The sequence below is a fragment of the Somniosus microcephalus genome, chromosome 9 (assembly GCF_052327205.1).
Source record: "Somniosus microcephalus isolate GS21.2 chromosome 9, FLI_Smic_1.0, whole genome shotgun sequence".
Taxonomy (NCBI): Eukaryota; Metazoa; Chordata; class Chondrichthyes; order Squaliformes; family Somniosidae; genus Somniosus; species Somniosus microcephalus.
The window spans coordinates 243,259,373-243,282,454 of NC_140995.1; the positions used below are offsets into that span (position 1 = coordinate 243,259,373).

Consider the following 23,082-nt stretch of genomic DNA (forward strand, 5'->3'; position numbering starts at 1 on the left):
GGCCCAGTTGCAATCCCTTTGGACATGGCTGGCTAAGCTTCACCCACTTTACATACCATGTTCCTCAATGAGTAATACAGTAAGTTAGCAATCAGCAAGGCTCTGAACTGACCAGTGTCGTGGATGTATCTGGTACATAAATGAGGATGAACTCACTATCATTCCTGAAAGAGTGTGTGGGTTTGGCACTTTTATCACCAGAACTTCACCAATTTTCAGCTCAGTACCTTGTAGCAACACTGGTCCTCTCATATACACAACGCAACATAAAGCAAGAAGGAAAGAATCTGGTATCTTATCACATGCTCAAGATGTTCCAGGTACTTCACAACCAATAGATGACTTTTGAAGTGCAGGTGCTGCTATGTAAGCAAATGCAGGAGACAATTTGCCCACAGAAAGCGGTCAGTCCTCCAGTGGCAGTGAACTGGTTGCAGCATGAGCTGACCTTTCATTTGCTTTCTTGTTCCAGCAGCAGCTGAGCATTCATTGCTCTCCTGCCACTCAAGCAGCCAGTGAGTTTTAGGTTGTTCATGTGCCTGAGGCGCCTTGGAAAGAAGTGGCCATCTCTGGAGAGCGGTTCCTGTCACATTAGTGGCAAAAATGTGGCTCAACAGAATAAAAAGCATACAAAGTAATAATATGGAAACCTATAATAAAAGGGAGAATTGCAGGCTGTCATTGAATGGAGGATCTTGGATTGCTGTCACCTGAACCTCCTGCTTAGATTCCAGTCTGTAACTCACACCTACATATCCATGGTTCAGCATCTGAATTAATCTTCCCCCTTGATTAGATTTCACCCCCTGCAGGTATCTATTCTCTATTTACAGAACACAAGTTATAAATTGCTTTGATTAAACTCATTTTTAATTTTTTTTACTAAATGGTTTGTGTTACAACTTGTTGAATCCTGTGGAAATGCTTCTGTTTTCAGAGACAACCAGAAAGCCTTGGGAAAGATCAAGCACTGTAAATGGCAACAAATCCCCAGTAATTTCCAGGTAAGATCCTACAGATTTAGGGCATCATATGATGCAGGTAGGCAGTCTGGTGGCATAACATGATGGTGTATTCATTACTAATATGTTGTGCTGCAGTCTCTGGAAGGATGTGAGTGTGTCCTCAGATGGGTGAGTATCTGATGTGAGCCAGGCTGCTGGGGAGGTACAGGAGAAAGGCTCATGGATGCAGAGCAGTCTCGCTGATACACGCTCTTGGGCGATTAAAGTGACACTGGCTTTGACCTGAGAGATGCTTGCTGTAGAATGCTGGAAGCTTGGAGGGAAGCAGCAGTAAATTAAAAAAAGAAAGACTTAAAAAAAAAAGCTTGTTCCACTGTAAACAGGACCCAGAATTTTCATGGTAAAGATAATACCACCCTTCTATTATGCCCAGCTGACCAAAGCAGTTGCTGTGTTTGAATACAGCTCTACCTGTGTTTTTTGAGAGTTTGGGCAGTACCATTTACCTGTTCTCTTTTTTATAATGCCAGCTTGGCTCAGTAGTAGCACTACTTGTCTCCTGACTCCGCATTCTCTGACCTTGTTCATCAGTCTATTATGGGGTACCTTATCGAAGGCCTTTTGAAAATTTAGATAAATAACATCTACTGCATTACCATTGTCTACACTCTCTGTTACCTCTTCAAAAAATTCCAATGAGGTTGGTCAAGCAAAACTTTCCCTTTTGAAATCCATGCTGACTATTCATTATTCTATTTTTGGTTTCTACTATTTTCTCCTTCAGTAGGGATTCCATTATTTTTCCTACCAGCTGACTGGTCTATAATTCCCTGGACATGTTCTATCCCCCTTCTTAAATATCGGTATTACGTTAGCTATCCTCTGGCTCTACACCTACACGTGCTAGTGAGTATAGGAATAGGAGGATAGAGCAGATGAATGCGTGGCTAAAGAGTTGGTGCAGGAGGGAGGGCTTTAGTTTCCTGGATCACTGGGCCTGCTTCTGGTGAAGGTGGGACTTGTACAAGTCGGACGGGTTGCACCTGAACTTGAGCGGGACAAATATCCTTGCGGGGAGGTTTGCTAGCACTGTTCGGGGGGGTTTAAACTAAAATGGCAGGGGGTTGGGAACCTGAGCAGGGAGACAGAGGAAAGGAAAACAGGGATAAAAGCAAAAGATAGGAAGGAGAAAAACAAAAGTGGCAGTCAGAGAAATCAATGGTTTAAATCAAACGCGGCCACAGTAAATAATAATTCTAATAGGTCTAAGAGCGTTAAAAAAACAAGCCTGAAGGCTTTGTGTCTTAATGCGAGGAGCATTTGTAATAAGGTGGATGAATTGGCTGCACAAATAGAGGTAAATGAATATGATTTGGTTGGGATTACGGAAACGTGGCTCAAGGATGGCCAAGACTGGGAACTCAACATCCAGGGGTATTCGATATTCAGGAAAGATAGGCAAAAAGGAAAGGGAGGAGGGGTAGTGATGCGCTATCAATTACTCATAAAAGACTGAGAGTTAAGAGAGTAACTAAAGGCTTTTATTAACAAAAGAATGAAGGTCTGCCTCGAGTGGTCGACCGGTCCAGAAATACAAAGGGCTGGGGAGCAGTCACCTTTATACTAGGACTTGTGGGAGGAGTCAGCCGAGGCATGTCCAGGCATGTACACAGTGGAATACAAACAGTGGTTTACCACAGGTAGCATTACTGGTTAAAGAAGGGATTAACACAATTGTAATGAAGGATATTAGCTCTGATGATGTGGAATCTGTATGGGTAGAATTGAGAAATACTAAGGGGGAAAAAAACATTAGTGGGAGTGGTATATAGACCTCCAAACAGTAAGGCGGAGGTTGGGGATGGCATTAAATGGGAAATTAAAGAAGCGTGCAATAAGGGCACAGCAGTCATCATGGATGACTTTAATCGACATATAGATTGGGCCAACCAAATTAGTAACAATACTGTGGAGGAGGAATTCCTGGAGTGTTTACGGGATGGTTTCCTGGACCAATATGTCGAGGAACCAACCAGAGATCAGGTCATCTTAGACTGGGTATTATGTAACGAGAAAGGATTAATTAGCAATCTTGTTGTACGAGGCCCCTTGGGTCGGAGCGATCATAATATGATCGAATTCTTCATTAAGATGGAGAATGAAGTAGTTGACTCAGAGACAAGGGTCCTCAATTTAACTAAAGGAAACTACGATGGTCTTAGGAGCGAGTTGGGTAGGATTGATTGGGGAATGTCACTCAAAGGGTTGACGGTGGATAGGCAATGGCAAACATTCAAAGACCGAATGGATGAGCTACAGAATTTGTTCATCCCAGTTTGGCATAAAAATAAAACAAAAAAGGTGACTCAACCGTGGCTAACAAGGGAAATTAGGGATAGCATAAGATCCAAGGAGAGGACACATAAATTGGCTAGAAAAAGCAATAATCCTGAGGATTGGGAGCAGTTTAGGAGTCAACAAAGGAGGACAAAGGGATTAATTAAGAAAGGGAAAATAGAATATGAGAGTAAGCTTGCAGGGAACATAAAAACTGACTGTAAAAGCTTTTATAGATATGTGAAGAGAAAAAGATTGGTGAAGTCAAGCGTAGGTCCCTTACAGTCAGAATCAGGGGAATTTATAATGGGAAACAAAGAAATGGCAGACCAACGAAATACATATTTTGGTTCTGTCTTCACAAAGGAGGACACAAATAACCTCCCAGAGATGCCGGGGAACATAGGGTCTGATGAAAGGGTGGAACTGAAAGAAATCAGTATTTGTAGGGAAATGGTGTTAGGAAAATTGATGGGACTGAAGGCCGATAAATCCCCAGGGCCTGATGGTCTACATCCCAGGGTACTTAAGGAGGTGGCCCTCGAGATGATAGATGCATTGCTGGTCATCTTCCAGAACTCAATAGACTCTGGAACGGTACCCATGGATTGGAGGGTAGCTAATGTTACCCCACTATTCAAAAAAAGGTGGTAGAGAAAAAGCAGGGAATTAGACCGGTAAGCCTGACATCGGTAGTGGGGAAAATGCTAGAGTCTATTATAAAAGATGTAATAGCAGAGCACTTGGAAAGCAGTGACAGGATCGGACAAAGTCAACATGGATTTACAAAAGGTAAATCATGCTTGACTAATCTACTGGAATTTTTTGAGGATGTAACTGGTAAAATAGATAAAGGAGAACCAGTGGATGTGGTGTATTTGGACTTTCAGAAGGTTTTCGATAAGGTCCCGCATAAGAGATTAGCGTGCAAAATTAAGGCACATGGGATTGGGGGCAAGGTATTGACTTGGATAGAGAACTGGTTGGCGGACAGAAAGCAAAGAGTTGGAATAAACGGGTCGTTTTCCGAGTGGCAGGCAGTGACTAGTGGGGTACCGCAAGGATCGGTCCTAGGACCCCAGCTGTTCACAATATATATTAATGATTTGGACGAGGGAATTGGATGTAATATCTCCAAATTTGCAGACGACACAAAGCTGGGTGGGAGGGTAAGCTGTGAGGAGGATGTCGTAAAACTCCAGTGCGATTTGGACAGGTTGGGTGATTGGGCAGAAGCATGGTAAATGCACCATAATGTGGATAAATGTGAAGTTATCCACTTTGGTGGCAAAAACAGGAAGGCAGATTATTATTTGAATGGCAATAGATTGGGAGAAGGGGAAGTGCAAAGAGACCTGGGTGGTGTTGTGCACCAGTCGCTGAAGGTAAGCATGCAGGTGCAGCAGGCGGTTAAGAAGGCAAATGGTATGTTGGCCTTCGTAGCAAGAGGGTTAGAGTACAGGAACAAGGATGTCTTGCTACAGTCGTACAGGGCCTTGGTGAGACCGCACCTTGAGTATTGTGTGCAGTTTTGGTCACCTTACCTGAGGAAGGATGTTCTTGCCATGGAGGGAGTGCAGCGAAGATTCACCAGGCTGATACCTGGGATGGCAGGAATGACGTATGAGGAGAGATTGTGTCGATTGGGATTATACTCACTGGAGTTTAGAAGATTGAGAGGAGATCTCATCGAAACCTATAAAATTCTGTCAGGTCTGGACAGACTAGATGCAGGAAGGATGTTTCTGATGGCCGGGGAGTCTAGAACCAGGGGTCATAGTCTAAGGATAAGGGGTAAGCCATTTAGGACTGAAATGAGGAGGAATTTCTTCACCGAGAGTGGTGAACCTGTGGAATTCTCTGCCACAGAGGGCGGTGGAGGCCAGTTCATTAAGTATATTCAAGAAAGAATTGGATATATTTCTTGAGGCTAAAGGGATCAAGGGATATGGGGAGAAGGCAGGGACAGGGTACTGAATTTTGATGATCAGCCATGATCTCATTGAATGGCGGAGCAGGCTCGAAGGGCCGAATGGCCTACTCCTGCTCCTATCTTCTATGTTTTAAAATGCATGGATGCAATCCATCCGGACCAGGGACTTTATCCTCTTTGAGTTTGATTAGTTTATTTATTTATATATCCCTTTTTTATTTTAAATGCACTTATCTCATTACTAACCTCATCGTCCAATGTCATGTCCACCTGTTCTATCTCCCTCGTAAATACTAAAACAAAATAATTATTTAATATTTCTGCCATCTCTCTATCGTTACCTGTGGTATTATCCTGTCTATCCCTCAATGGCCCTATTCCCATCCCAACCATTTTTTTATTGATGTGTCTATAAAATATTTTACCATTTTGTTTTATGTTCCTTGATATTTTAATTGCATAGATCCTCTTTGCCTCCCTAATTGTTTTTTTGACTTCTCTCCTAATCTTTTTGTATTCTCCCTTATCATGCATTCCCCTGCTGTCCATGTACTTAATGTATGCCTCTTTCCTTACCCTCAATTGTTCCCTTATGGCTTTACTCATCCATGGAGTCTCATTGGTGTTTAATTTGTTCTTTCCTTTTACCGGAATGTATTGTTCCTGCACACTCTTGAACACCGTTTTAAATGTTTCCCATTGCTGTTCTACATCGTTGTTTGCCAATATTGTTGCCCATTTTATTTTCCCAAGTTCTATTCTCAGCTCCTCAAAATCAGCTTTTCTCCAATCTATTAACCTGGTTTTCACCATACAGGAAACTTTCTGATATCCGGCACTGACAGGACCGAGCTGGTGCCGTACCATCAAAAGTGCCGGACACACCAGCGTTAATGTTGAGAGATACGGAACTGACAAGCTCCGTGTGAATCAACAAACCCTGTTGAACAGCTTCAAAACAGTCGACTGCAGCTGCAAGCGTCTCTGGCTGAAGCTGTTGCTATAGCTACAGACCTTGCAGTGCCTGACTGGGGGGAAAAACAACGAGAACTAAAAAAAACTTATAGAAAACGGCTCCTGATTTTTGCCGTTAGATCGAGTATTCCGGACATATAACCTCCGGATAAACCAAAGTCTCCTGTACTTAGGTCATCTTAAAGCATATATTATGGTCACTATTGCCTAGATGTTCCCCTACCTTTACTTATCTACTCTGGTTCATTCCCCATTTCTAGATCCAATAGCGAATCCTCCCTCCTTGGGCTTTTTACTTATTGGGTTAGAAAGGAGTCCTGTACACATTGTAGGAACTCCATTCCCTTATCCCCTTTACCTGCCTCTTCTGCCCAATTAATATCAGGGTAGTTGAAATCCCCCATGATTATTATTCTATGTTTTTTACTCATTTCCCTAATTTGTCTGCATATTTCTTCCTCCACCTCCCTTCCACTATTAGGTGGTCTGTAGACTACGCCTATTAGTGTGATTGATCCTTCATTATCTTTTATCTCTCTCCATATGGATTCTATTTTTATCTTTTTTTACCGCCATTGTTATCCCTAATCCTTCCCTATCTTTTCTAAATATGTTATACCCTGCAATGTTTAATTCCCAGTCCTGATTTTTCTGTAGCCATGTCTCAGTAATCCCTTCTGTCTAGTTCTTCACAACACATGATTCCCTCCAGCTCCCCTGTTTTATTACAGACACTGTGTGCGTTGCTGTACAGATAGTTTAACTCATTCTTAATAGGATTTCCTCTCACTTTCTGTTTAACCATCTTTTTAGACTCCTGTTCTATAACTCTATTTATTCCCTTGCCAGCAATGTCCTCCCTTACTTTATTGTTTCTTTGCTCTCTTTTCCTGTTTTGTTTATATTTAGGCTGGTTATGTTTTTTGTAGATCCCTCCCCCCCCACCTTACTAGTTTAAAGCCTTTGCCACCTCCCTATTTAACTTTTCCGCTAGGACACGGGTCCCATCGGTACAGCTTCTTCCTGTCCCAGAACTGGTGCCAGTGTCCCATAAAAGGAACCCCTCTTTCCCACACAAGCCCTTTAGCCACGTGTTAATTCTCCTGATCTGTTCTCTTCTATGCCAGTTTGCACGTGGCTCGGGCAATAATCCAGAGATTATTACCCTCGAGGTCCTGCTTTTTAATTTAGATCCTAACTCCTGATGCTTCTTCAGTAGGACCTCCTCCCTGTTCCTACCTATGTCGTTTGTTCCAACATGGACCACGGCAACTGGATTTATCCCCTTCCTTTCCAAGTTCCTCTCCAGCCGCCATGAGATATCTCTTACCCCGGCACCGGGTAGGCAACACACCCTTCAGGATTCTTGTTCTTGGCTGCAGAGACGCTACTTATCCTCCTAATTATAGGATCTCCTATCACTACCACATTTCTATTCTGCTCTTTCCCCTCACCCGCCCCCCCCCCCCCCCCCCCCCGAACCGCCTTCTGAGCCACGGTGCCTTGGTCTGCATTGTGGCTTCCTCCCTGCAGTCTGTCTCCTTGTCCTCACAAGGTAGCGAGTACATCGTACCTGTTGGACAGGACCAGTGTCTGCGGGACCTCCTTCTCAACCTCTCCTACATCCCCGCTACCTGTCTCCCCACCCTCCCTTTCCTGAAACTGTGCTTTCCTATGGGGTGCGACTGTATTCTGGATAAAACTCCAGAAATTACTCCCCCTCCCTTATGTGTCGGAATGTCTCCAACTTGCACTCCAGCTCAATGACTCTGAGCCGGAGAGATCTGAGATGGAGAAATCTGCAGATGTATTTGCTCGGGACAGTCTCGCCGTCCACAAACTCTCACATACTGCAGTCCAGACACACAACCTGCCCTGCCATATCTTAGTCTAGCCTTATTTTTTAAATGTAATTAGTTAAAGTCTTTATTCAGCAATTCATTATAGTTATAAATTAGTTTTAACTAGTTTAAGCTATAAATTTAATACAGTTTGTTATAGTTTTCTACTAGTTTAAACCACTGTCTTAGTTTAGAGAGAAAAAAACCTTAATATTCACCAACCAATCACCCACCTGCTGTCCTGTGATGTCACACCTGGTTTTTTTTGCAAATCGTGGAAAGTTCGGCCAACGTTGATATCATCTCCGATTAGGTCCGCGCTGTTCCTCCGCTCTCTGCTTTATGTCCAGCCGCTGCCTCCGATTAGGTCCGTGCTGTTCCTCCGCTCTCTGCTTTATGTCCAGCCGCTGCCTCCGATTAGGTCCGCGCTGTTCCTCCGCTCTCTGCTTTATGTCCAGCCGCTGCCTCCAATTAGGTCCGCGCTGTTCCTCCGCTCTCTGCTTTATGTCCAGCCGCTGCCTCCGATTAGGTCCGCGCTGTTCCTCCGCTCTCTGCTATATGTCCAGCCGCTGCCTCCGATTAGGTCCGCGCTGTTCCTCCGCTCTCTGCTTTATGTCCAGCCGCTGCCTCCGATTAGGTCCGCGCTGTTCCTCCGCTCCCTGCTTTATGTCCAGCCGCTGCCTCCGATTAGGTCCGCGCTGTTCCTCCGCTCTCTGCTTTATGTCCAGCCGCTGCCTCCGATTAGGTCCGCGCTGTTCCTCCGCTCTCTGCTATATGTCCAGCCGCTGCCTCCGATTAGGTCCGCTCTGTTCCTCCGCTCTCTGCTTTATGTCCAGCCGCTGCCTCCGATTAGGTCCGTGCTGTTCCTCCGCTCTCTGCTTTATGTCCAGCCGCTGCCTCCGATTAGGTCCGCGCTGTTCCTCCGCTCCCTGCTTTATGTCCAGCCGCTGCCTCCGATTAGGTCCGTGCTGTTCCTCCGCTCTCTGCTTTATGTCCAGCCGCTGCCTCCGATTAGGTCCGTGCTGTTCCTCCGCTCTCTGCTTTATGTCCAGCCGCTGCCTCCGATTAGGTCCGCGCTGTTCCTCCGCTCTCTGCTATATGTCCAGCCGCTGCCTCCGATTAGGTCCACTCTGTTCCTCCGCTCTCTGCTATATGTCCAGCCGCTGCCTCCGATTAGGTCCACTCTGTTCCTCCGCTCTCTGCTTTATGTCCAGCCGCTGCCTCCGATTAGGTCCGCGCTGTTCCTCCGCTCTCTGCTTTATGTCCAGCCGCTGCCTCCGATTAGGTCCGCGCTGTTCCTCCGCTCTCTGCTTTATGTCCAGCCGCTGCCTCCGATTAGGTCCGCGCTGTTCCTCCGCTCTCTGCTTTATGTCCAGCCGCTGCCTCCGATTAGGTCCGCGCTGTTCCTCCGCTCTCTGCTATATGTCCAGCCGCTGCCTCCGATTAGGTCCGCTCTGTTCCTCCGCTCTCTGCTATATGTCCAGCCGCTGCCTCCGATTTTCTTTTTCCTGCTTCTGTGGTGATTGTGGAATTTTTGGGGAGAACTCCCCTGCTCTTCAAATCACAGCATAATGTCTTTTACATCCAGCTGAAAAGGCAGGAAGTTTAAAGGCTAACTATTAAAATTTGGTTTTCATGAGTAGGATCCTCTTTCCGCACCCACGCGGTGACAGTACTGAATAGGGATTTGGATTGATGCTCCTGTGCCCTCCTGTGGAACATGAGCGACACTGACAGAGGAAGGAACATGGAAAGAAATTTCTGATCTTCAGTTTACCTGCCTGGTTTCTTTAACATAAAAGAAAAAGAAAGACTTGCATTTATATAGCGCTCAGGACGTCCCAAAGCGTTTTACAGCCAACGAAGTACTTTTGAAGGTAGTCACTGTTGTAATGTGGGAAACACAGCAACCAATTTTCACACAGCATGATCCCACAAACAGGAATGTGATAATGACCAGATAACCTGTTTTTAGTGCTGTTGATTGAGGGATAAATATTGGTCAGGCCACCGCGGATAACTCCCCTGCTCTTCTTCGAAATAGTGCCATGGGATCTTTTTACACCACCTTAGAGAGCAGACGGGCCCTCGGTTTAACATCTCGTGATAGATATGACCAAGCTGAGTCTTGTTCAGTGCAGTTTGAATCTAAACACACCAACCTTGCGCCACCTTGGATTCACGTGTCCTAATAATTATTTTGTTTCAGCAATGGTGGTTGCTGCAATCCTCAATATAATTGTTTTCAGCCCACACTTGTTCATTTTCTGCAGATAGTATAATACATGAATATTGTCACAAGGAAGAGACATGCAAGGGTTTAGGGTTCATAGAATGGTTACAGCACGGAAGAAGGCCATTCGGACTGTCGAGCCCATGCTGGCTCTCTGCAAGAGCACTTCAGCTTGTCCCAATTCCCTGCCCTTTCCCCGTAGCCCTGCAAATGTATTTCCTTCAGGTACTTAACCTATTCCCTTTTGAAAGCCGTGACTGAATCTGCCCCCACCATTCTTTCAGGCTGTACATTCCAGATCTTAACCACTCGCTGCGTAAAAGTTTATTCGTCTGTCGCCTTTGGTTCTTTTGCCAATCACCTTGAATCTGTGTCCTCTGGTTCTCGACCCTTCTGCTAATGGGAACAGTTTCTTTCTGCTCTCTCCAAACCCTTCATGATTTTGAACACCTCTATCAAATCCCCTATCAATCTTCTCTGCTCCAAGGAGAACAACCCCAGCTTCTCCAGTCTATCAACGTAACTGAAGTGTCTCATTCCTGGAATCATTCTCGTAAATCTTTTCTGCACCCTCTCTAAGGCCTTCACATCCTTCCTAAAGTGTGGTGCCCAGAATTGGACACAATACTCCAGTTGGGGCCGAACCAGTATTTTACACAGGTTCTTCATAATTTCCACACTTTTGTACTCTATACCTCTATTTATGATGCCCAGGATCCTGTAAGCCTTTTTAACTGCTTTCTCAACCTGCCCTGCCATCTTCAACGATTTGTGCCCACATACCCCCAGGTCTCTCTGTTCGTGCACCAGCTTTAGGATTGTACCCTTCAGTTTCTATGCCCTCTCCTCATTCTTTCTACCAAAATGTATCACTTCACACTTTTCTGCGTTAAATTCATCTGCCACGTGTCCGCCCATTTCACCAGCCTGTTTGTCTTCCTGAAGTCTATCACTCTCCTCCTCACTGTTCACTATACTTCCAAGTTTTGTGTCATCTGCAAATTTTGAAATTGTGCCCTGTACACCCACATCAAGTCATTAATGTATGTCAAGAAAAGCAGTGGTCCTGGAACTGACCCCTGGGAACACCACTGTATACCTTACTCCAGTCCGAAAACAATCGCTCACCACTACTCTCTGTTTCCTATCACTATCATAATAAGGTGGATGAATTAGCTGCGCAAATAGAGGTAAACGGATATGATGTGATTGGGATTACGGAAACATGGCTCCAGGGTGACCAAGGCTGGGAACTCAACATCCAGGGGTATTCAATATTCAGGAAAGACAGGCAAAAAGGAAAAGGAGGTGGGGTAGCATTGCTGGTTAAAGAGGGGATTAACACAATTGTAAGGAAGGATATTGGCTCTGATGTGGAATCTGTATGGGTAGAACTGAGAAATACCAAGGGGCAGAAAACGTTAGTGGGAGTGGTGTATAGACCTCCAAACAGTAATGCTGAGGTTGGGGATGGCATTAAATGGAAAATTAGAGACGCGTGCAATAAGGGCACAGCAGTCATCATGGGTGACTTTAATCTACATATAGATTGGGCTAACCAAATTAGTAACAATACTGTGGAGGAGGAATTCCTGGAGTGTATACGGGATGGTTTCCTGGACCAATATGTCGAGAAACCAACTAGAGACCAGGCCATCTTAGACTGGGTATTATGTAATGAGAAAGGATTAATTAGCAATCTTGTTGTGCGAGGCCCCTTGGGACGGAGCGATCATAATATGATAGAATTCTTCATTAAGATGGAGAGTGAAGTAGTTGACTCGGAGACAAGGGTCCTGAATTTAAATGAAGGAAACTACGATGGTATGAGGTGCGAGTTGGGTAGGATTGATTGGGGAATGTTACTCAAAGGGTTGACAGTGGATAGGCAATGGCAAACATTCAAAGATCGCATGGATGAACTACAGAATTTGTTCAACCCTGTTTGGCATAAAAATAAAACAAAAAAGGTGACTCAACCGTAGCCAACAAGGGAAATTAGGGATAGCATAAGATCCAAGGAGAGGACATATAAATTGGCCAGAAAAAGCAGTAAACCTGAGGATTGGGAGCAGTTCAGGATTCAGCAAAGGAGGACAAAGGGATTAATTAAGAGGGGGAAAATAGAGTATGAGAGTAAGCTTGCAGGCAACATAAAAACTGACTGTAAAAGCTTTTATAGATATGTAAAGAGAAAAAGATTGGTGAAGTCAAGCGTAGGTCCCTTACAGTCAGAATCAGGGGAATTTATAATGGGGAACAAAGAAATGGCAGACCAATTAAATATATACTTTGGTTCTGTCTTCACAAAGGAGGACACAAATAACCTCCCAGAGATGTCAGGGAACATAGGGTCTAATGAGAGGGAGGAACTGAATGAGATCAGTTTTTGTAGGGAAATGGTGTTAGGGAAATTGATGGGATTGAAGGCCGATAAATCCCCAGGGCCTGATAATCTACATCCTAGGGTACTTAAGGAAGTGGCCCTAGAAATAGTAGATGCATTGCTGGTCATCTTCCAAAATTATATAGACTCTGGAACAGTTCCCATGGATTGAAGGGTGGCTAATGTTACCCCACTGTTCAAAAAAGGTGGTAGAGAGAAAACGGGGAATTATAGACCGGTAAGCCTGACATCGTTAGTGGGGAAAATGCTAGAGTCCATTATGAAAGATGTAATAGCAGAGCACTTGGAAAACAGTGACAGGATCGGACAAAGTCAACATGGATTTACAAAAGGTAAATCGTGCTTGACTAATCTACTGGAATTTTTTGAGGATGTAACTGGTAGAATAGATAAGGGAGAACCAGTGGATGTGGTGTATTTGGACTTTCAGAAGGCTTTCGATAAGTTCCCGCATAAGAGATTAGTGTGTAAAGTTAAGGCACATGGGATTGGGGGCAAGGTACTGACTTGGAGAGAGAACTGGTTGGCAGACAGGAAGCAAAGAGTTGGAATAAACAGGTCTTTTTCCGAGTGGCAGGCAGTGACTAGTGGGGTACCGCAGGGATCGGTCCTAGGACCCCAGCTATTCACAATATATATTAATGATCTAGACAAGGGAACTAGATGTAATATCTCCAAGTTTGCAGACGACACAAAGCTGGGTGGGTGTGTGTGCTGTGAGGAGGATACCGAGAAACTCCAGTATGATTTGGACAGGTTGGGTGATTGGGCAGATGCATGGCAGATGCAGTTTAATGTGGATAAATGCGAGGTTATCCACTTTGGTGGCAAAAACAGGAAGGCAGATTATTATCTGAACGGCAATAGATTGGGAGAAGGGGAAGTGCAACAAGACCTGGGTGTCCTTGTGCACCAGTCGCTGAAGGTAAGCATGCAAGTGCAGCAGGCGGTTAAGAAGGCAAATGGTATGTTGGCCTTCGTAGTGAGAGGGTTTGAGTACAGAAACAAGGATGTCTTGCTGCAGCTGTACAGCACCTTGAGTATTGTGTGCAGTTTTGGTCGCCTTATCTGAGGAAGAATGTTCTTGCCATGGAGGGAGTGCAGCGAAGATTCACCAGACTGATACCTGGGATGGCAGGAATGACGTATGAGGAGAGATTGGGTCGATTGGGCTTATACTCGCTGGAGTTTAGAAGAATGAGAGGGGATCTCATTGAAACTTATAAAATTCTAACAGGACTAGACAGACTAGATGCAGGAAGGATGTTCCCGATGGCAGGGGAGTCCAGAACCAGGGGTCACAGTCTAAAGATAAGGGGTAAGCCATTTAGGACAGAGATGAGGAATTTCTTCAGCCAGAGAGTGGTGAACCTGTGGAATCCTCTACCACAGAAGGCAGTTGAGGCCAAGTCATTAAATATATTCAAGAAGGATTTAGATATATTTCTTAAGGCTGAAGGGATATGGGGAGAAGGTAGGGACAGGGTACTGAGTTTGGATGATCAGCCATGATCTCATTGAATGGCGGAGCAGGCTCGAGGGTCCGAATGGCCTGCTCCTATCTTCTATGTTTCTTAGCCAATTCTGCATCCATGCTGCCACTGTCCCTTTTATTCCATGGGCTTCAACTTTGCTGGCAAGCCTATAATGTGGCACTTTGTCGAACACCTTTTGGAAATCCATGTACACTACATCAACTGCATTACCCTCATCAACCCTCTGTTACCTCATCAAAGAATTCAATCAAGTTAGTTAAACATGATTTGCCTTTAACAAAACCATGCTGGCTTTCCTTAATTAATCCACACCTATCCAAGTGACTGTTAATTTTGTCCCTGATTACTGTTTCTAAAAGCTTCCCCACGACCGAGGTCAAACTGACTGGCTTGGATTTATCTTTACACCCTTTTTTGAACAATGGTGTAACATTTGCAATTCTCCAGTCCTCTGGCACCACCATCTAAGGAGGATTGGAATATTATGGCCACTACCTCTGCAATCTCCTTGCTCAATTCCCTCAGCATCCCAGGATGCATCCCATCCACTCCCGGTGATTTATCTACTTTAAGTACAGCCAGCCTTTCTCCTACCTCTATCAATTTTTATTCTCTCAAGTATCTCCACTACCACCTCCTTTTATTATGTCTGTGGAAGCATCCTCTTCCTTGGTGAAGACAGATGCAAAGTACTCATTTAGTACCTCAGCCATACCTTCTGCCTCTATGTGTAGGTCTCCTTTTTGGTCCCTAATCGGCCCCACCCCTGCTCTTACTACCCTTGTACTATTTACATGCCTATAGAAGACTTTTGGATTACCTTTTATGTTGGCTGCTATTCTATTCTCATACCCTCTCTTTGCCCCATCTATTTTCTTTTTCACTTCTCCTCTGCCCTTTCTATATATAGCCTGCTTCTCGGATGTATTTCCAACCTGACATCTGTCATGCGTGCTCTTTTTCTGTTTCCTCATATTGTCTTATCTCTTTCATCATCCAGGGAGCCCTGACTTTAGTTGCCCTGCCTTTCTCCAGTAGTGGGAATGTACTTCAACTAGCTCCTCTTTAAAGGCAGCCCATTGTTCCATTACAGTTTTGCCTGCCAATCTTTGATTCCAGTTTACCCAGGCCAGATCCGTTCTCATCGCACTGAAATTGTCCCCCCCGCGCCCCCCCCCCTCCCCAGTTAAACATTTTTACTCTAGATTGCTCCCTGTCCTTTTCCATAGCTAATCTCAACCTTATGATAGTATGATCACTGTTATGTTTATGATACTATGAGTGCTACCCTAAATGTTCCCCGACTGACACTTGCTCCACTTGACCTACCTCATTCCCCAGAACCAGATCTAGCAATGCCTCCTCCCTCGTCAGGCTGGGAACATATTGATCAAGAAAGTTCTCCTGCACACACTTCAAAAATTCTTCCCCTTTTCTGCCGTTTACACTATTACAATCCCAGTCTATATTAGTGTGGTAAACCACTGTTTGTATTCCACTGTGTACATGCCTGGACATGCCTCGGCTGACTCCTCCCACAAGTCCGAGTATAAAGGTGACTGCTCCCCAGCCCTTTGTAATTCTGGACCGGTCGACCACTCGAGGCAGACCTTCATTCTTTTGTTAATAAAAGCCTTTAGTTACTCTCTTAACTCTCAGTCTTTTATGAGTAATTGATAGCGCATCAATTTTATTAACAAAATTTTTATAATGGAGAAGATCCTCACACCAGCATGCCTGGACTTAGATCATCGGGAGGTGGACTCATCCACCAAGTTTACTCACTGGCTTAAGTGTTTCGAAAAATTCCTGACCGCCTCCGCAGCAATCAAATCGGACGAGGACAAACTGGATGTCCTGACCTCCAAAGTGAACCACCGAGTGTACTCGGTCATCCAAGACGCGACCTCGTACGCGGACGCTATCAAGCTCCTCAAGGACCAGTACACGCGCCCAGTGAACGAAGTGTACGCCAGGCACCTTCTGGGGAGTCGTAAACAACAACCTGGGGAATCGACCGTGGAATACCTTCAGGCACTGTCTGTGCTTGGCCGGGCCTGTGGTTGTAAGGATGTAAAGGCCGCCGTGTACACAGAGGAACTTATCCGGGACGCTTTTGTAGCGGGCCACAGATCCAATTACACCCGACAGCGACTGTTGGAGCAGAGTGACCTCGACCTCAACAAGGCCTCTGAACTCGCACTCTCATTGGATGCAGCCTACCGGGGCATGGATGCCTACTCCTCTGCACCGTGGACGCCGCGGGGAATGACAGCCTGGGACACGGAAGGACTGCCTCATAGCGCCGTGCCACCCCAGCAACGGCCCAACTACCGCAGCAGTGTCCCAAGGCCAGACAGCAGTGCCCCAAGGCCAGAAATGCTACTTCTGTGGTCAGGCAAAACACCCCAGAGCGCGCTGCCCGGCGAAAAACGCGATCTGCTCGGGCTGCGGGAAGAAGGGACACTACGCTAACGTCTGCAGGGCCAAAGCCACCCCGAACCCCAGCAGCGCCGCGTGTGGGCCATGCGGGCCGCCATCTTGGGCCTCCCCGGCCATGTGCGAACCACCGGTACAGCAGCCATTTTGGATGCCTCCAGCCACATGGGGATCATGGACGCCGCCATCTTGGACGACAGCCGGAACGCAGCAGGCCCCCAACACCGCCTCATCTGATACCCGCAGCGACACACCGACCCCTACGCTGGCATCCGTTACACTGGACCAAGCGAGACCGCACCAGCTGGCCAGTTCCACAATGGACATTAAGGTAAATGGCCACGATACAATCTGCCTTTTTGACTCTGGGAGCACGGAGAGCTTCATCCACCCCGACACGGTGCGGCGTTGCTCTCTCCCAGTCCTGCCTGCGCACCAGCGGATTTCTATGGCCTCCGAGTCCCAGTCGGCGGACATCGGCGGCTACTGCGTAGTGACACTCGTAGTAGACGGGACCGTGTACGATCATTTTAAACTTCTGGTCCTGCCCGACCTCTGCGCTGCCGTCCTGCTGGGGTTAGATTTTCAGTGCCACCTTAAAAGTGTTACGATGGCGTACGGTGGACCCCTACCCCCACTCACAGTCCGCAGCCAGCAGCTCCCAAATTGCCCGCCGCGCACCAGGTGCAACCTCTCCACACACAGAGTCATCCCCCCCCCCCCCCCCCACTGTTTGCTAACCTCACCCCCGACTGTTAAGCCCATCGCCACAAAGAGCAGGCGATAAAGTGCCGGGGACAGGGTTTTCATTAAAACCGAAGTGGAGCGGCTCCTGAAGGAAGGGATTATTGAGGGCAGCACCAGCCCCTGGCGAGCCCAGGTTGTGGTCGTTAAGACCGGCGAGAAGCAGCGCCTGGTCATCGACTACAGCCAGACAATAAATCGCTACACCCTGCTGGACGCCTACCCACTCCCCCGCATAGCTGATATGGTCAACCAGATCGCGCAGTACCGCGTCTTCTCGACCATTGACCTGAAATCAGCGTACCACCAGCTCCCTATCCGCCCTGAGGACCGCCAGTATACTGCCCTTGAGGCAAACGGCCGCCTCTACCACTTCCTTAGGGTTCCCTTTGGCGTCACCAACGGGGTCTCCGTCTTCCAAAGGGAGATGGACCGGATGGTAGATCAAAATGCGTTGCAGGCCACTTTCCCATATCTGGACAATGTGACCATCTGCGGCCGTGACTTGCAGGACCATGACGCAAACCTCGAAAAATTCCTCCGCACCGCCCAACTCCTGAACCTGACATATAACAAGGAGAAGTGCATATTCCGCACAAACCGCCTCGCCATCCTTGGCTGTGTTGTGGAACACTGAGTCATCGGTCCCGACCCCGACCGGATGCGTCCCCTTATGGAACTCCCACTGCCCCAAGGCCCTGAAGAGGTGCCTTGGGTTTTTCTCCTATTACGCCCAGTGGGTCCCCTACTATGCGGACAAGGCCCGTCCGCTGATCAAGTCCACCTCTTTTCCCTTGACGGCAGAGGCCCGCTTAGCCTTCCACCGTATCAAGGAAGACATTGCCAAAGCCACCATGCACGCAGTGGACGAATCCATCCCCTTCCAGGTGGAAAGCGAAGCGTCCGACTTTGCCCTGGCCGCTACCCTCAATCAGGCGGGGAGACCCGTGGCCGCCTTTTCACGAACCCTCCAGGGCCCGGAGACCAGACACTCCGCTGTTGAGAAGGAGGCCCAGGCGATTGTGGAGGCTGTGCGTCATTGGAGGCACTACCTGGCCGGAAAACGATTTACCCTGCTCACTGACCAACGTTCAGTTGCTTTCATGTTTAACAACAAGAAGAGGGGCAAAATCAAAAATGACAAGATCTTGAGGTGGAGAATCGAACTTTCCACCTACAATTACGAGATCTTGTACCGGCCCGGGAAGCTCAATGAACCCCTGGATGCGCTATCGCGTGGCACCTGCGCCAGCGCGCAGATCGATAGACTGCGGGCCCTCCACAATGACCTCTGCCACCCGGGGGTCACCAGGTTCTTCCACTTCATCAAGGCCCGCAACCTGCCTTACTCTATTGAGGAGGTCAGGACCAAGACCAGGAACTGCCAAGTCTGCGCTGAGTGCAAACCGCACTTTTATAGACCAGACAGGGCCCACCTGATAAAAGCCACTCGCCCCTTCGAGCGCCTGAGCGTTGATTTTAAAGGGCCTCTCCCCTCCTCCGACCGCAATGTGTACTTCCTCAATATTATTGATGAGTACTCCCGTTTCCCGTTCGCCATCCCCTGCCCGGACATGACCAGTGCCACGGTCATTAAATGTCTGAACGACCTCTTCACCCTGTTCGGTTTCCCCAGCTATATCCATAGCGACCGGGGCTCATCGTTTATGAGCGACGAACTCCGTCAGTACCTGCTAACTAGGGGTATTGCCACAAGCAGGACCACCAGTTACAACCCCCGGGGGAACGGACAGGTGGAAAGAGAAAATGCGACAGTTTGGAAGGCCGCCCTGCTAGCCTTAAAGTCTAGGGGCCTTCCAACCTCCCGCTGGCAGGATGTGCTCCCCGATGCGCTCCACTCTATTCGGTCACTGCTCTGCACTGCCACTAACGCCACCCCTCATGAGAAAATGTTTGTCTTCCCAAGGAAGTCCACATCGGGGACATCGCTACCGCCATGGCTGACGTCCCCAGGGCCGGTCCTACTGAGAAGGCACGTGAGGACCCATAAAACGGACCCCCTGGTCAAGAGGGTCGACCTCCTCCACGCCAACCCCCAGTATGCTTACATTGCATACCCGGACGGGCGGGAGGACACAGTCTCCATAAGAGACCTTGCACCCTCGGGGGCCGCAGTAACCCACTACTCACTACCACCTCCCCCCCCCCCCCCCCCCCCCCCCCACGATCCGATATCCAGCCCCAGCAGACGGCAGGCCTGGGCCCCGCGACCCGCTCGACATCTACGAAGACGACACGCCTGTGCCACAGCCCACGCAGGACTTGACGCCGGAAGCTCCACTACCCCTGCCGTCACCACGCCGATCACAGCGGCAGACAAGACCTCTGGAGAGACTCCAATACACTAACTTTTAATACACTTCACCCCGCCGGACTCAATTTTAAACAAGGGGTGAATGTGGTAAACCCCTGTTTGTATTCCACTGTGTACATGCCTGGACATGCCTCGGCTGACTCCTCCCACAAGTCCTAGTATAAAGGTGACTGCTCCCCAGCCCTTTGTATTTCTGGACCGGTCGACCACTCGAGGCAGACCTTCATTCTTTTGTTAATAAAAGCCTTTAGTTACTCTCTTAACTCTCAGTCTTTTATGAGTAATTGATAGCGCATCAATTAGGATAGTTGAAGTCCCCCATTATCACTACTCTATAGTTCTTGCACCTCTCTGTAATTTCTCTGCAAATTTGCTCCTCCATATCTTTCCCACTAGTTGGTGGTCTATAGAATACACCTAGTAGTGTAATGGCACCTCTATTATTTCTTAACTCTAGCCATATAGATTCTGTCCTTGACCCCTCCAGGACATCCTCTCTCTCCAGCACTGTATCATTCTCCTTGACCAATACTGCCACACCACCTGCTATCTTTCCTTCGCTATCTTTCCTGAACACCTTATAACGAGGAATATTTAATACCCAAACCTGCCCTTTTTTGAGCCAGGTCTCCGTTATTGTCACAACATCATATTCCCATGTGGCTATTTGCGCCTGCAGCTCACTTGTTTACTACGCTTCGTGCGTTCACATACATACACTGTAAACCCATGTTAGACCATCCTGTATTCTCTCTAAGTTGGACCCCACCTAATACCTTACTATTTCTTACTTTAGTGCTCTCTGCCTCTCCCAATCCTTTGAGCACTTTATTTCTCCTTTCTAATGTTACATCCTGGTGCCCATCCCCCTGCCAGATTAGTTTAAACCCTCCTCAACAGCACGAGCAAACCGCCCTGTGAGGATATTGGTTCCGGCCCTGTTGAGATGCAACCTGTCCGGCCTGTACAGGTCCAACCCACCTCCAGAACCGGTCCCCCCAGCAGCACGAGCAAACCTCCCCGTGAGGATATTGGTTCCAGCCTGTACAGGTCCCACCTCCTCCAGAACCGGTCCCCGCACCCCCCCCCCCCCCCCCAGTGCCCCAGGAATCTGAAGCCTTCCTTCCTGCACCATCTCTCCAGCCACGCATTCATCTGCTCTATCCTCCTATTTCTATACTCACTAGGCGTGGCACTGGGAGTAATCCGGAGATTACTACCTTTGAGGTCCTGCTTTTTAATCTCTTTCCTAGCTCCCTGAAATCTGCCTGCAGGACCTCGTCCCTCTTTCTACCTATGTCATTGGTACCAATATGGACCACAACCTCTGGCTGTTCACCCTCCCGCCTCAGAACGCTCTGCAGCCGCTCAGTGACATCCTTGACCCTGGCACCAGGGAGGCAACATACCATCCTGGAGTCACATCTGCAGCCACACTGCTCCCCTAACTATTGAATCCCCTACCACAATTGCTTCCCCACTCTTCTTCCTCTTCTTTCCACCGCCCCCCCCCCCCCCCCCCAGGTATAGCTGAGCCACCCGTTGTGCCGTAGCATTGGCTCTGGCTATAATCCCCAGAGGAACCATCGCCCTCACCAGTACTCAGAACCAATTACTGGTTGGAGAACAAAATGCACTCCAGCTGCTCCTGCACTCCCTGCCTGGTCCTCCATTTTTGTCTGGTGGTCACTCATTCCCTTTCTGCCTGCACACTTTTTATCTGCAAGGTGAACATCTCCTGAAATGTGCTTTCCACATAGCTCTCGGCCTCACGGATGCACCGCAGTGACTCCAGCTGCTGCTAAAGCTCCAAAACCTGGATCTTGAGCTCCTCCAGCTGATGACACTTCCTGCACATGTGCTTGTCCAGGACACGGGAAGTGTTCTGGAGTCACCACATGGCACAGGAGGTGCATTCCACGGGACAGAACTGCCCTACCATGCCTTTACTTAATAGACTATTAACTAGAAACACTTACCAGCTATTCAACTATCAGCTTCTTCCCTGGTTGTGACGTCTCTTTAGCTGTTTTGCTGTTTTTTGTTGTTTTCGCTGGAGGTGCTCTGCCGTCGCTGCTCCAGTCTGCACTCTTTCAGGGCCACCTGCTCGATTTATACTCTGCCTCCTTCAAACATTTATTTTTATTTTTATTTTTAATTAGTTAATTTAGTTTGTTATTAAAAATTTTTTTAATGAAGTTCTAGTAGTTAATACTCTCCCAGTTCTGAATTTAATGCACTTACCTAATCTAGAGGGCAAAAGAACTGTAATTCTCACCAACCAATCACCTACCTGCTTTCCTGTGATGTCACTCCTTGTTTTATTGTATTTTTTAAGCCGCTGCTCCCGCTCAGGTCCGCGCTGTGTCCTGGGCCTTCTCCGCTCAGCTCCCTTTAAGCTGCCTCTCCCGCTCGGGTCCGCACTGTGTCCTGGGCCTTCTCCGCTCAGCTCCCTTTAAGCTGCCTCTCCCGCTCAGGTCCGCGCTGTGTCCTGGGCCTTCTCCGCTCAGCTCCCTTTAAGCTGCCTCTCCCGCTCAGGTCCGCGCTGTGTCCTGGGCCTTCTCCGCTCAGCTCCCTTTAAGCTGCCTCTCCCGCTCAGGTCCGCGCTGTGTCCTGGGCCTTCTCCGCGCCGCTCCCGCTCAGGTCCGCGCTGTGTCCTGGGCCTTCTCCGCTCAGCTCCCTTTTAAGCTGCCTCTCCCGCTCAGGTTCGCACTGTGCCCTGGGCCTTTTCCGGTGCTCCCTTTAAGCCTCCTATCCCGCTCAGGTTCGCACTGTGTCCTGGGCCTTTGCCGGTGTTCCCTTTAAGCCTCCTCTCCCGCTCAGGTTCGCACTGTGTCCTGGGCCTTCTCTGGTGCTCCCTTTAAGCTGCTGCCACCGCTCCTGCTCAGATCTAGTACTGAGGAAGTATCCTGTGGCAAATACTACGTTTTCCAGAAATCTGCCAGTCCTGCTTTGTGATGTTGTGGAACTTTATTCCTACCTCAGTCAGCAGGAACACCATCACTCCTATATCACGCTGCCAAACCTCCCAACACCCAGCTCAGCACTCCATAACAGCAAAGTGACCTGAATTTTTGCAATGTATTAAATACCCATTAGTGAGTTACGGGCTATATTTATCTTTAAACCATCTGTAGTCTTGATTAAATAGTGGTTAGTAACTGGCTGTCAAATGCCTTTGCTCTTTGTATAACTCCCCAGATATGTAACTGGTAAATAGGCTGGGGTTTAAAAGCTTTAGCACAGGAGACCAATACTGTTCTAGTGGATGTTTATTGGCACCAATCTGTCACTGCAGCTTGTTAAATGGTGGATCATCTTCTGTTTTAATAATACTGTATTTCGGGCTGGATTTCAGGAATAAACTCTTATTTTCT

At 47.7% G+C, this 23,082-nt stretch overlaps 1 protein-coding gene across 1 annotated transcript in view; it reads left to right on the forward strand.

Moving 5' to 3' along the window:
• enah (ENAH actin regulator) overlaps positions 1-23,082 on the forward strand; it is a 286,829-nt gene that overhangs the window by 234,021 nt on the left and 29,726 nt on the right. The window contains exon 11 of the mRNA XM_085998252.1: positions 938-1,004. Coding sequence (XP_085854378.1) covers positions 938-1,004 — 67 coding nt within the window. The remainder of the gene's footprint in view (positions 1-937; positions 1,005-23,082) is intronic.